At 39.6% G+C, this 15,504-nt stretch overlaps 2 protein-coding genes across 3 annotated transcripts; one reads left to right on the top strand and one right to left on the bottom strand.

The window, feature by feature from the left end:
* The first annotated feature begins 6,189 nt into the window (after positions 1-6,189).
* Positions 6,190-11,859, top strand: LOC104450287. 2 transcript variants are annotated; one of them, XM_010064794.3, is made up of 4 exons: positions 6,190-6,457; positions 9,153-9,355; positions 10,957-11,278; positions 11,706-11,859. In XM_010064794.3, the coding sequence occupies exons 1-4, from the start codon at positions 6,362-6,364 to the stop codon at positions 11,724-11,726; spliced, it is 642 nt and encodes a 213-aa protein (XP_010063096.1). In that variant the 5' UTR covers positions 6,190-6,361; the 3' UTR covers positions 11,727-11,859. The 2 variants fall into 2 exon arrangements, with proteins under 2 accessions (XP_010063096.1, XP_010063088.1); XM_010064786.3 differs by lacking the exon at positions 11,706-11,859 and having other exon boundaries at positions 6,193-6,457; positions 10,957-11,569.
* A 181-nt stretch (positions 11,860-12,040) lies between these two features.
* On the bottom strand, positions 12,041-14,655 carry LOC104450300 (cell division cycle 20.1, cofactor of APC complex). The gene is given in 7 exon segments (XM_010064805.3): positions 12,041-12,515; positions 12,625-13,206; positions 13,302-13,571; positions 13,661-13,740; positions 13,743-13,846; positions 13,848-13,927; positions 14,126-14,655. Coding segments are annotated over 7 exon segments (1,356 nt in total). The 5' UTR covers positions 14,225-14,655; the 3' UTR covers positions 12,041-12,374.
* Between the last annotated feature and the right edge of the window lie 849 nt (positions 14,656-15,504).

Below are 15,504 nucleotides of genomic sequence, written 5' to 3'. Positions count from 1 at the left end.
ATTATAGCATTATGAAAACGTATATACCATTGTCTTGACGACTGCTTAAGGTCATATATCGACCTCAAAAGTCGTCATACATTTTTTTCTTGGCCTTTCATTATGAAACCAACAGGTTGTTCCATATATATTTCTTCCTCTAATTCTCCATTGAGAAAAGCAGTCTTTACATCCATTTGATGTAACTCAAGATCCATACTAGCCACTATTGCCAGAATAATGCGAATCGAGGTAAATCCCATTACAGGATAAAATGTTTCTTCATAATCAATCCCTTCCTATTGATTATACCATTCACCAAAAGACGAGCCTTATGTCTTTCTATCGAGCCATCAGCTTTTCGCTTTATTTTGAAAACTCACTTGTTCCCAATAGTTTCACGTTCTTTTGGAAGATCAACCAATTTCCAAAATTGGTTTGACTTCATTGACTCAATCTCCTCTTCCATTGCATGAATCCATTTTTCCTTCTTAGGGCAATTTAAAGCCTCATTAATATTTCTCGGCTCATCTTCATCTTGTGGAGCAATCATAAAAGTTTCCCCTTCAATGTCAAAACGTCGACGGGGAATACTTTTGCGACTTGTTCGCCTTATGGGAGATTGTACACTTTGCACATCATTCCCCATTATGCTCCAACTAGGATTAGATAATGATGATGTCGTCTCATCATGTGGTTGTAATTGAGAATAAGTTGAATTTAATTCATCACTTCTCATATTATTCCCACTTGGACGAACTCCACTAATATCATTATCTTGATCCAAGGTTTCAAATAGGGAGTAATTTTCCCCTATTTCGCCCTTCTTAGGAAATTCATCCTCTAAGAATGTAACATCTCGTGATTCAAATTCAGTTATACTCCCACTTTCCTGCTCACATATGAACACATACCCTTTCGAGTGTTCGGAGTATCTTATGAAAATACTCTTCTTTCCTCTGGGACCCAATTTCCCAAACTTGTGAGAGGGCTCATGAGAATAGGCAGCACAACCCCATGGCTTAAGAAAACTTAAGTCCGGTTTTCTACATGTTCATAACTCATATGGAGTGGAAGTAACTGATTTGGAAGGCACTCGGTTAAGTATATAGGCAGCAGTTAACAACACATCACTCCAAAAAGTGATAAGTAAGTTAGCATGCGCCATCATGGACCTAACCATTTCCAATAGGGTTCTGTTTCTGCTTTTTACAACACCATTTTGTTGAGGAGTATATGGAATAGACAACGGTCTTTCTATTCATTTTTCATCACATAATTTTCTAAACTCATCAGATAAATATTCTCGACCTCGATCGGATCTTAATACTTTTATTTTCTTGTTTAATTGATTTTCTATCAAGTTCATAAACCTTTTGAAATAACTTAACGCTTCAGATTTATGAGAAATCAAATAGACATATCCGAATCGAGTATTATCATCTATAAAAGTGATGAAATAAATAGACACATGCCTTCCTCTCACATTCATTGAACCACAGACGTCAAAATGGATTAAATGCAGAGGAAATTCAGTTCTTTTACCTTTTTCCAAATGGTTTCCTTGTCGTTTCCCTATTAGGCAATGCTCACATATGGGCAAATCGACTTTTTCAATATTGCCCAACAAGCCCTCTTTGGCTAGTCTATTCATACGTTGTTGGCCAATATGACCAAGTCTAGCATGCCACACATTCATATCATTATTATATGAATTAGGAGACGTGAGAAGGCAATAACAAACATTTGCATTAACATAGTCAATATCTAATACAATGAAACCATCCAGAAAATAACCACAACTATAGAAATTTGTATCCAAAAACAAATCCATACATTTATTATGGAAGTTCATATTAAAACCTAGCTTGACCAATACTAAAATAGACACTAAATTCCGACGAATCTCCCGAGCATACAATATATCATGTAGGAATAAAGTGCATCCACCACGCATGTTCAGTTGACATGTATCAATTCCTTTTACTTCAACTCTGGAGTTATTTCCCACATAGATCCACTTAGTTCCAGTTGGTACTCGTTGGAATTCCACGAAGGATTCTCTATCCTTCGCTACATGGTCTGTCGCTCCTGAATCCACAGTCCACAAAGGACTAGACTTAGTTAAGAATATAGAACTCGACACATAAGCAAAGTTCTGAAAGGTACAAGGGGCGTATACCTTCTTTGGCTCACGACAGTCGCGAGCATAGTGACCCTTCTTGTCACAATTGTAACACTTCACCCTTGTAAGCTTCTTCATTCGAGGACGCTTTCCTCTTTCATGTTCGTTAAGCTTAGGTTTCTTCCTTGAAGGACTTGCTTCCTTGCCTTTCCCTTTATCGAACCAGTTAGGACGTTTGCGCTTGTAACTCGAAGCTCCATGTGAGCTAGAATCAGCATGATAGATTTCAACTTCTGGCTTAACCGCCAAGAGGCGGTCCTCTTCCAGCTCAAGATGACGCACTGCATCCTCAAAAGTTTTGATATTCTCATTATGAGTCAGGTGCACCTTCATATGCTCCCAACTCCGAGGCAAGGAACGAATCACTGCTTGCACTTGCTGTTCATCAGTCAGGACATGGCCAGCATCTTTCAGCTCATGAATCATGTTTGACATCTTTCTAAGATGTTGCTTCATGGTCTGACCATGAGGCTTCTTATAAGAGTCAAACCTAATAGTGAGTTGTCTTAGTCTAGTCACCGAAGTATGACCAAACCTTGCTGCCAACGCTTCCCACATTTCCTTGGCATCCTCAAAACACCTAAACTCTCGCATGATGTCATTTTCCATGCTACTCGGTAATGTAATGCGAGCAAGAGAGTTCTTTCTTTTACATGCAACAAATGCTTCCTTATCTCTCTTGTGCTGTGCAATGTTTCCTTCTTCAGGTTCTACCATGGTTAGGTTAAGAGCTTCTAGTGCCTCTTGCTCTTCTAGCACATATTGGATTTTCATGTGCCATATTTCATAGTTATCGCCATTGAGCTTTTCACCTTTGTTCAGCTCAGCAACTATGCTCTTTGTGGCTAAAGCTATTGATCTGAACACATCAGACATATATGCACGAATTATTCATGCCTATCATTTATGCATCCATTTCGCACAGACCCATCATATTAATGAACAATTTCAAGTAAGGTTTTAGAATCAAAAGGTCACTATGTTTCCAATCATCCTCCAAAAATTTATAATTGTCTTATGCAAAATAAATTCTATGAAGTTACAAAAACTTCTATGAACTACCCACAATGAGTTAACAATAATAGAAAGCAAATAATATTTGACATCCGATAGAATAATAATGCTTTCACATAATACAACTAACATATTAGTTGACAATAACTAGGTAGAAAAACATTACATAAGATGTCCACAAAGCACACTAAACAAAGACCAGCCAATACATCTAACACTAAGTTAGTACACGAACTGGGAAAGATCCTCTTTTGTTCAATTTCTTGATCTTTTCCCTTATAACAATCCAGTAATAATCATCTATAAAATCCATCACAATTTTCCTATATGAAGCGGCTTTGTTGACATCTCATATGCGATTCAACACTCCTTGTCATTCTGGTGGAAGAGTGTTTATGAAAAATCGCACCATCTCAGACTATGACATGGGACAACAATTCCATATAACATTTTGAATTTTCCCGTTGACTTCAAGAACATGATCTATTAAGTCACCACTCTCCCATCGATGATCACTCAGCTCAGCTATCAACTTAGAAAGCCTTTCCTTTTGTTCATCGGTAATTACACAAACAGGTGTGGCAACCTAAGGGGAGGCATTATTCCTGCAGTAAATGCAGAACAAATAAGGGATCACATATAATCCACATAGACTTAATTGAAAAAAGAAACACATTATTTTCCCCATTTTTTTGTTTGGGTCAACGGTTAAAGTCAACAGTCAACGGTCAACGGTTGCCGGGTCGAGGTCAACGAGCGGTCGGACCGGTCGGGCTGGTCGGACCAATCGGGCCGGGTCAGACGAACCGACCCGGCACGTGCGGTATGCATGCAACTAACGTCACGATGACGTTAGCCGACGCGTGCCTCGCACGCGCCATCGACAGTCCCCCGCACCGCACGTGCGCGCGTCGACCCCGCATGCGCGTGCTCCAGCTACGCGTGGGGGCGTGTCCGGCCTTTGGCGGCGTTCCGCCACTCGTCGCACTCGTCTCGACGAGACCTTCCATCCAACGCCATCAGAAATGGATTTTGACTTACGGAAACTTGAAAAAATGGATGAACAATGCTCGGGTGTCGGGATTTTTCCGCCCCGATCAGTGTCGGCCAATTAATTTCACAAAAATTAATAATAAATCATCCATAAACATGAAAAGGGTCAGGAAAAACATGGAAAAGAATCGGGAAACAAGTTTACCTTGAAGGGAAGATGAGTGTCGCCGATATGAGGAAGAGAATTTGGCCATGTTCCTTTATATAAGTCCCCTCTAAAAATAAACGTGTCTCTTCATTATATCCCTTTATCCATGGGCCCTAATATTATGGGCCGGGCTTTTAGGCCCAACATGGGCGGACGGGCCAACTTAGGCCCATCACATTAATAATTAAAACCATCACTTTGTTTCTTTGGGGTTTTTCTACCTTTTGCTTTACCCTTTTGTCATTTAATAGGACTCCTTTCTAGGTTTGCTTCTCAATTCTGTTCTCCACGATTAGGAACGATTCAAGAGAAGCATGCAGGAGATCTTGTTATCGATTCCTGCTGCTGATGTACCGTTTCACTTCGGCTAGCAATTTCCGATTTGTCATCCTAGAGTTCTCAATAAGGAAAATGTAAATGAAAATATTAATGTCCCCAATCGATCAATGGAGTCTTTTTAACTCTTTTGATCCAAGTAATTTCAGGTTTAGGTTCCCATTCGTCGTGGACTAATTTTTCAGCGGTGCTTTGCAGCTGCTGGAGTCCTAATAAGATACTTGGACACATGGAAGATTGTATTTTGACCTTGCCAATACTGTTCGTTTCAAGTCATTCAATCATCCTCCGAATGAATTAACTTACTAAAAACTTATTTATCAAGTTTATAAATCTACCGTGTGATAAGTGTCGTGATTCGATCAAAAAGCTAAAAAAACGCCCTGACATGGACACAGTCAGCATACTCTCCTGAACCCCTATCTAATTTCTTTTCTTTTTCTTTTTTGGCTCATAATCAGGAAAACTGTACCTGACTCTATAGAATCTCAACCATTTAACTCCTTGCAAATGCTATTCTAGGCCGTTCTTCAGAAATTTATGATTCTAGTCTATGCTACGATCTAGCTTCGAACGTCCGAAGGAAGGAAAAAAATTCTTAACTCAAAAATAGTAAATCCATACAATTTATCTTTGTTTATATAATAAAACACGTGAAAAAAGCAAACTTATTTATTCAAAATGAAATTTTGAGATGATTAGTGAATTTAATCAGACAATTAGGACGATCTCAATTCAAATTTCTTTTACGAAAGACGATGATCATCTAATTATCTCTTAGCAATCATAAATAATCGAGCTTGTCGTGGCAATTGACAATCATGTTTTGCATTTTGAAGTAGATGAAAGACAAGAAGTGCTGTCACATTCAAGATGGGAATTTGTCAACATACCATATCGCAATTCGCGACAAAATGCAACATTTTTTTTTCGGTACTATTAGTAGCTAAAAGAAATAATTTCTATGATACTATCACAAACTTTTTTTATGTAAGGAAAAAGTTACAAAAATCTCAAATTTTACTGAGAGTGATATATTTACCCTAAATTATTTTTTAAGATACCAAATATCCTAAACTTTGCTCACCATGACGCATTCATTCCAAACTTTTTTCTACAATATCAAAAATCCTAAACCTTTTTTTATAATACAAAATTTTGAGACAACCGTGCCACATAAATAAAAGTTTGAAGGTAAATATATTATATTTTGTCGTGTGGGTATAAATTTGAAGTTTTTTATATGATAAAAGAGTTGGAGATAGATGTGTGGTATAGATGAAGTTTGGGGTTTTTGGTTGCTTTTTTTCTTTTATTAATCATGAGAACCTAATAGCTAAGGTGGGTGCGGTCCCACTTGTCAAGTCAAGCCTAAGGACGAAGAAAATGCGCAACCTGCGACTGGGGACGACCGGGAGTGCAGGACGTGACCTTTTACCGTAGCCAATACCAGATAAATGTCACTGGATTCTCTGTACACTCGTGGATAGCTCTCAAGACTTCACTGTGACGAGATTCCCGCTGCCACTTTCACCAACTTTACAATTCCCTCGTGAAAAAGAGACCAACGAGAGAGAGAGCGTCAGATTGTGCTTTGCGTGTTTGAAGCATTAGAGAGAGAGAGAGAGATAGAGAGAGAGAGAGAGATGGAGACGAAGGTGGTGCTGATATGTGGTTTAGTGGGTTTTCTGGGGCTTCTCTCAGCTGCTACGGGTTTTGGTGCAGAAGCCACTCGGATTAAGGTACTGATCCGTCCCTCATTGCTCTGAGCTTTTCTCTCTTTTTTTTCCAACAGGGTTCTGTTCTGGATGCCTAGATAGTTTTCTTCCTCCGCATCGCCGTGATCATTATGTTAATGCGTTTCTCGGTGATGGGTAAGCAAGGTATTTCTGGTCCTTTGTAGAAAATGTCAGGAACGAGCCTGATGCACTCGAGAATTTTGAGATCATCAAGCGATTGTTGTTTCTACAACAGTTTTGGTGATCTTTCGTGCTCGCACACGCTTTAAGTGCTTAAAGATTACAGCTTTGGAATTCTATTTGTTTGCCCATGTGTTCTTTTGATTTACGTGTTCCTTTTCTTTGTCATTACTTCGATTTTTCCTGATTTCTTTGTTTCGTTGGGTTTTTTTCCTTGGCTTTACCCCTTTGCCATTTAATAGGACTCCTTTCTGGGTTTGTTTTTCAATTCTGTTCCTAATGATTAGGAAAAACTTGAGAAAAGCGTGCGGAATAGTTTGTAATCGATTAGTGCTATGAATGTACTATTTCACTTCAGATTGCAATTTCTTGGTTTTGATCTTCCTGGAGTTCTCAAAAAGTAAAATGCAGATGAAAGCACTGTTTTACTGTTCAGTCTCTTCAACCGATTACTGTAGTCTTTTTAACTCTTTTGATCCCAGTAATTGCAGTCTCTTAAGCACTGTCGCCTTGTTTGTCTCTTCAATCAATTACTGGAGTCTCTTAACTCTTTTGATCCCAGCAATTTCAGTCTCTTAAGCACTATTGTCCTGTTCAGTCTCTTCAATCGATTGCTGGAGTCTCTTCACTCTTTTGATCCCCGTAATTTTAGGTTTAGGTCACATTTGGCCTGGATTAATTTTTCAGCAGTGCTTTGCAAATAAAGAATGAGCCTATCTGCTGGAATACCTCGGTAGTTCTGCTTTAATTTGCAGAGCCTTCTTTTATTGTGAAACAAAATTTCTGCTGTCAAGAAAATGCCTTTCTGGAAGCACAATTTTTCTCAATGTTTCTGTATATAGGACAGTACATTGAGAATTTGCTCACTCACTGAGCAAAAGGCAGTAATCCATGAAACAGCAAATGCTTTAGTGTAATCAAAGGAGGTTAATTGGGGCAAAGGGAATGCTTCAGCTGCTAAATACAAAAGAAGTCCTACAACCTTTCAAGAAAATCCAGCCTAGAAAATACAGCAGCTAAATACAGCATGACTATCTTAGGCTGTTTTTATTAGTGCTATGTGGTCGGATTTATCCGGTAAAAGAAAGTTCTACTTGCTAACTTGTAAATTTAAAAGTTGCACACTCTCTGCCTATATCTTATAGCAACAACTATCATAAGAAATTTATGGTACTTTTTAAGTTGATCTTGTGAGCTCTAGAAGTTGGAGAGACATGAAATTGGCATATTTTAAGACCTTGCGACCTTCATCTTCACAAGAATCGAAACTGTAGTTTGTTAGTTATTGAAGGTCTGATAATTGGAATTCCACGCATTTTTTAGTATAGCTCTTAGATGAACTTCCTAGGCCAAACATTAAGCACATCTAAGCCAAACATTACTACTTGCTAAAACAAGATGAGAAGCCTAGATTAGTGTCAAAAGATAACAACAAAGAATCACCTACAAGTAGCCTTTACCTTTGGCAATGAAGGAAGAACATGCCTTATGGTTTGGATTAAATGAAATTTGTGCTTCTCTTGCTTGGTATTTTGCGCGGAGCCATAACAGAATTCCGATTTTTGTCTTCAATGCTGAAGTTTGCAATTGATGGAAAAACACAAGTTGAAGGATCTTCAAAGAGTGTTCCCATTTTTTATAGAGGAGCTCAGAGATTATCTTATTGCACAATTGTTAACATAGACAGACGATGAGATTTTAGGTGCTCATGGTGCAACTTTATAACTAAAGGGTGGCAACTAGAATCTAGGTCCAAACGTGGGCATGAGTCCTGGACAAGTTTGGACCATGTATTGCAATTTACCCTTGCTTGGTATTTTGCGCGGAGCCATAACAGAATTCCGATTTTTGTCTTCAATGCTGAAGTTTGCAATTGATGGAAAAACACAAGTTGAAGGATCTTCAAAGAGTGTTCCCATTCTTTATAGAGGAGCTCAGAGATTATCTTATTGCACAATTGTTAACATAGACAGACGATGAGATTTTAGGTGCTCATGGTGCAACTTTATAACTAAAGGGTGGCAACTAGAATCTAGGTCCAAACGTGGGCATGAGTCCTGGACAAGTTTGGACCATGTATTGCAATTTACCCTAGCTTCTATCAATTGTGATTGGCAAGAGCACACTTGATATAAAGTATATTGAGTATTGGAATGCAAAGTGCCACCTGTACAGTAATGTTTAACCTTTTTTGCAACCAAAATGGATTGATCAATGGATCTTCCATGCCATCATTCTCTGTGAGTCTGTCCATCCTATGCTTTAACACAGATCAGCATCCTCATGACTTATCACCAGAGGGTGAGTCTTGTGCGTATAAAGTCTGCGAATTAATGAAGTCCCAGCGTTGCAATTTCTATGCATGTGGAATTTGGTCTGTATATAGCATACCCGAGTATGAAACTTTACTGTGTGCATACACATGCATGCAAAACGTTGTCTTTATTCTTATTTCTCAAATAATAGATAGTTGCTTACCAAAACTGAGAAAATGATCAATAGCTATTCCATTAATCAGGGTTCGGAAGTGCATGTCACAACTCCTACGCAATGTGCCTATCCCTGGACTCCAGCTCTGCCTCTTGGGTTAACTTCCGCTGTGGCTCTTATGATAGCTCAAGTAATTATCAACGTGGCAACCGGTTGCATTTGCTGCAGAAAGAACCCAAACCCATCAAATTCTAACTGGACCATGGCACTGGTCTTCTTCGTTGTTTCCTGGTAATTTTCACTGGAAATTCAGGGATTCAAATCCGTTCAGTCCTCCTTTATTGCCTTTGCATGAGTTTCCTTACAAGAGCTGTATGGGAAATTCAAAACATGATGTCATAGATTGGCTTCTCACCTTGTGGAATATTGAAGTGTTTTACAGTCTATTTAATCTTATATGCTGTGAAAACAATGACTTCACGTGATTTTTGGAGCGGCTTGCTACATTCTACTTTTTCCTCCAGTCTGTCTATTCAACTGCACTAGATGGATCCTGAGTGTGGCATAACTGCAATTGCCTGGCTAATTAATAGTTTAATGACATTAAACATGCTTAGAAGGTAATGAAACCAATTCCTCGACATCTTAGAGCTTTAAGCTGACTAGATAATCCTTTCTGTGGCTCAACTCACTGGACCAGGCACTGGTCTTCTTCATTTTTTGCTGGTACTCACTGGAAAATCCAGGGAACCAAATCCATGTAGTACTCCTTTATTGCCTTTGCATGAGTTTACTTACAATATCGATATGTGGAATTCGAAACATTATGTCATTGATTTGATTGGCTTCTCACTTTGTGTAGTATTGAAGTGTTCTACAGTCTATTTCATATGTCTCTGGAAAGCAATAACTTCATGAGATTTTTTGTCGTGGCTTGCTATGTTCTACTTTTTCCTTCAGTCTATTAGCAATCAGGAAGACTAATGGATATCCCTAAGTAGTGGTATGACTACAATTGCCTGGACTCTTTGATGACATTAAACATGCTTAGAAGGTATTGAAACTAATTCCTTGACAAAATTTCTCAGAGCTTTAAGCTGGCTAGATAATCCTTGGTATGGCTCAGCTATTAGCTTTAAAAATAGGTCAGAGGTGTATATAAGAAGTGTGAGGATAGAGGGTTCTGAAGAATGTTGTTAGGTTATTAAGCATGCTTTTATTTTTCACCTCTCTATCCTCCGAAGTCCTGGATCAAACATAGATATTTTTCTGTTCCTATTTCTCCATTGAGGGAAAGGAGGGCAGAGTAGATTTCCTTTATGAGTCTACTGTAGATAATCGCTGGATAGATGTGGGGAAGATAATAATTTTATGCATAAATTAGATAAAGTCTAGTAGATTTCATGTTCATGTCCAGATTTATTTCGAAAGGCTAAACAGACCACGCTCCTCCCAGAGGAGTGGAATTGGATGCCGCTCCCACAGGTCTTTTTTCTCGTGGTAAATGACTAATGACACCATGCATCTACCAGTTGACTTCAATGCATAAACTAGATGTGGGAAGATAATAATTTTATGCATAAATTAGATGGTCTAGTAGATTTGATAGTCATGTCCAGATTTATATTGAAGTAAAGGCTAAACAGACCACACTCCTCCCAGAGGAATGGAATTGAATGCCGCTCCCACAGGTCTTTTTTCTCGCGGTAAATGACTAATGACGCCATGCATCTGCTGGTCTACTTTAATTGAAGTTTGGACATATCTTGCAAATTTGAAAGGTGGAGTGTTTGGAAATGCTGTTGTTGGTCTTCGGGTGTTTGCATTCACAGTATACAAATCCCATTGACTGAAGGGCTGATAGATATATTTTATGTCCTGTGTAAATGCAGGTTCACATTTATCATAGCGTTTCTTCTGTTACTTACGGGTGCTGCACTCAATGATCAACATGGTGAAGATAGCATATATTTTGGTAACTACTACTGCTATGTTGTCAAACCAGGTGTCTTTGCCGGAGGTGCTGTCCTATCACTTGCTAGTGTTTCCCTAGGGATTTTGTACTATCTCTCCCTAGTTCGGGCAAAGGATGATAATGGGCGGCTATGGGGTGCCTCTGCTCCTAATCAAGGTGTTGGAGGCATTGCTATGGGACAACCCCAGATTCCACCACAGAGCACTCAGGGACCTGTTTTCGTACACGAAGATACATACATGCGACGGCAATTCACTTGATCCGCAATTATTAGCTTTGACTTGATGGACACTTGGGGGTTTGCTCTAGAATTTAGGCCAATCTTCTCAAAATTTTACTGAAGGCAGATTTGTATTTCCCATCTACTTCCCAATAGAACTTTATATTCTCTGCTGGGCAACGTTATTCACTAGTTACTTACTGTAAATATTGGGGTGGTACTATGTATAAATTTTGCTGGTTCTGTGTTTGGTGGCTAGCAATCAATTGTTGGGGAACAAAAAAAGATTGAACATGACGAGTATGTCTGATTGTTTGCTCTAAAAGAGGAAGAGTGACAATAGTCAAAATTTTAGTTCACAAGAAATATACATCGCAGGTCACGCATCATTGCTATGGGACAACCCCAGATTCCACCACAGAGCACTCAGGGACCTATTTTCGTACATGCGACGGCAATTCACTTGATCCGCAATTATTAGCTTTGACTTGATGGACACTTGGGGGTTTGCTCTAGAATTTAGGCCAATCTTCTCAAAATTATACTTAAGGCAGATTTGTATTTCCCATCTACTTCCCAATAGAACTTTATATTCTCTGCTGGGCAACGTTATTCGCTAGTTGCTGTAAATATTGGGGTGGTACTATGTATAAATTTTGCTGGTTCTGTGTTTGGTGGCTAGCAATCAATTGTTAGGGAACAAAAAAAGATTGAACATTATGGTTGACATTAGTTTGACTATAAAATGTACAAATATACACTCGGGAACACTCACGGCAACTGCTACAAAAACAGATTGTTTGCTCTAAAAGAGGAGTGACGATAGTCAAAATTTTAGTTCACAAAAAATATACATGGCAGGTCACGCATCAGTGACTACATCCATTGGAAAAAAAAAATTATGGTTGACATTAGTTTGACTATATAAAATGTACAAATATACACTTGGGAACACTCACGGCAACTGCTACTATGGTTTTGTATAGGCGCATATTTTGTCTTCAACTATTCGCAATACTTGTTCAATGTGGCGGTCTTCTTGACTTGTGAATCCCATTGTTTGGCATTCTTGAAGATCAAAACGATAGACATAACCAGCAAAGATGACTTTTCATTTAGCGAATGCGATTCAAGTGAGCAAAAGGCTCCGGATTAGCTTTTGGAGCTGGTTTAGCCACTTCTGGAACACCAAACACATTCCAAAACCTCAGTGTTTCATCCCCTGCCGCTGATGCTACAGTGCAACCATCCGGACTCTGACAGGAAAGAGAAAATGTTACTACTTGAGGATCTAAAATCTTATCAGAAAGTAGCGAATGCAGAAATGCAATTTCTATGAGCCAGAAAGTAGAATTTGCAAGGTACCTGGGCCATGAATAGCACTCTGGAAGTATGGCCAGTCAGCTCTGCAATCTTTACCATTGAAGGGTACTTCCAAAGGGTGAGCTGATTCTGAGTGAATCCATGAGAGCTAAGCAACTCTCTCTCGTTCTTGTTCCATAGCAGAGAACAGACCTGGGAACCTGTATCCACAGAGTTCAAGCACGCACCAGTGTGGGTGTTCCAAAACTTAATGGTCCGATCACCTCCACCTCCACCGGAAGCCAGCAAATTCCCCTGGAAAGGACACCAGGCAAGGGCTTTAACAGCGGCAGTGTGCTCTTCAAGGCGGTGAAGCCACTGAGTGGGTGAATTGGAAGATGCCGTGGACCTGTCCCAGATGTGGAGGATGTTATCGTTCCCTCCACTAGCTAATTGTTGCCCTGATGCCGACCATTTCAACCCACAAACCTCCTGGGTGTGACCCCTGTAGGTGTCAACAATGTGAGATCTCACTCTCACATCATTATTGACGATCAGTCCATCCATTCCTCCCGTTGTAAGGATGTGATTGTTCCATGCCAGAGACCCAACCCGAGATCTGTGGCCGCCTCTCAAAGTCCTTAGCTGCAATAAATTTCAACCAAATTGGGACAACAACTAATCAGGCAGGTTTCATGAGATGATTACACACAAAATTTCATGGTGAGAAGAACACTGACCAGTCTATTATCAGCAGAATCCCATAACTGTACATCAGAATTGTTCAAGCCGACAGCAATGTGGCGACCATCTGGGGCCCAGCTGACACTGGTTACAGGGCCAGTTTCGTCGTCGATCGTGACAAGTTCTGAGGTAGAGCCATCCGAAGCATTCCAGAGATAAACTGTATTCCCCAAAGCAATTGAAAGTACATTGCTGCTTCCCCAGTCCAACAAGTTGAGGTAGTAGTCGTCCAAAAGGTCAGGAGCATCCAGTGTCCTCTCCGAGGTCTGTTAATGAGGTCAACGATGTTAAGCTTGATGGCCACCTCATGAGAAACAGATGACAAAGATACCGAAAATTCAAAAAGTATTCTCACCTGAGGAATGTATCGGCGGGTTTTTGTTGGCTTGGCTGGCTGAGCAGAAGTGAGTTCATGCGGAATCAACTCCACGGGGGTCGGGGTTTGTTCTTGAAAGCCAGGATTCGAGTCCGGTTCATGTTGAGCGTTTCCGCCAGTTGCTTCCGGTAGGCTTCTCTTGAGGGGAACTCACCGCCGGATTCTCCTTCCCTTCCTCCCTTCGGTCAGCATGTAGTGCGCATAATCGAAATCCATGGCTGAGCGATTGGGTATAAATCTGTCCAGCTGGTGTCACAACGAAAGAACAAAACTTTATCAACGATTCACTGATCAAATATGTAGACTAATAACGAAAAAGATCAGGGCTCATTCTTGAAATTGATTACTCCGACGCCCATCCAATACCGACACACAAAACCCTCCAAAATATCATTCGAACGTATGATTATGATTTGCACATGGAGATGAATGTATCTTCCTTACGTTTTCCCGAGAATTCCTCCTCTGCAGAAACTGTTCTTGAAGCGGGGAGCGGGATTGCGTCTTCATATTCGATGAAGAGTGCGCAGATCCTGCATCCATACTACACAAACACCAAAAAAAAGGGAAGCACAAGAAAGGCGATATGCAGAAAATTAACGGGGAAATAAAAACGAAAACGAAAATCCGGCTATTCGAGTTACGCAACGGTGGCGGAGGGAAAGTTCTTGCGAATGGAGCGAGAGATAGAAACCTCGCAAAAGAATATAAAAATAAAAGGAGGAACCCTGCAACACAAACAAGGTGATTCGAGACAAAAATCAGATCTTTAAGTAAAGAGACACGGAGACGCGAGATCTTCGCGAGAGCCCTGGCAAAATGCGATCAAGAGACTGCGCTTCACAATTCAAGCGCCTGCAGAGAGCCGATCCGCAGGCAATCACAGAGAGAGAGAGAGAGAGAGAGATGATATTGGGTGAATTGTGGGGCAGATGAAGGGGGGGTCTATATACCAATCGATCGGTGAAGACGAACTAGGGTTTTTCTTCCCGATCCTCGTCCAAAATCCAGGCGGCGTGTCGAGGCCTTTGGAACGCTTCCAACGGCTATGTTTTCAAATAGCCGTTGAATAGTTCGTTTGACGAAAAGGCCCTCCCTTCGCTATACTGTATCTGTCCCTGGTTCGCTATGCTTTTATTTATTATCCCTCGAGTCTTTTTTTCTTTTTTCTTTTTTCTTTTTTCTTTTTTTTTTTTTGGTCGGTTCACTCGAGTCTTGTTACTCTGCAAATAATCCTAGCGGAACATGTCAAAAACGAAAATAAGAATCTTCTATCTAATAGAGTTGTTCTTTCAATTTTTTGTTTTTTTTTTTTTTTTTTTTAGATACTAGCAAAGATAATTAGAAGTTGATTCAATAATGCCAATTGATTCTTTACGATTAGAAATTTTGAGCATACCATTATAATAAATATATGAACTCTTTGTGGAAAATATTTTTATTTCAAATTAATATTAAAAGTTTCATTTCAGCGCCCCCTAAATATTCTAAATGCTTTGTCCAAATATCATCTTTCATAACCCTTTTTTTTAGAAGCACTTGCTATCAAGATATATAATTCTTCTAGAAAGAGAAAAATGTCGCTCTTCGCTACCTTAATAAGGAGGATGCTATAATATTACTCGAACAAAGAATTCTAGTTCTCCCAATCCAAGCGCAATTCTAGAAACTCATGCTCTATTGTTCCGTCAAAGAGTTATAAAGTTGCAGTATAAAATCACCCGATAATAAGTCAATTTAAGCAATGACCAAATCAAATGTAATTGTTCGATCTCTACATAATCAAATATACAATGAGACTTGCTTTGGGCGAATCTGATTTG

This window comes from Eucalyptus grandis, chromosome 9 (genome assembly GCF_016545825.1).
Source record: "Eucalyptus grandis isolate ANBG69807.140 chromosome 9, ASM1654582v1, whole genome shotgun sequence".
In the NCBI taxonomy this organism is placed as follows: domain Eukaryota; kingdom Viridiplantae; phylum Streptophyta; class Magnoliopsida; order Myrtales; family Myrtaceae; genus Eucalyptus; species Eucalyptus grandis.
The sequence above is the reverse complement of the archived record's forward strand: the minus strand, read 5'-3'. Positions and strand labels throughout refer to the sequence as shown.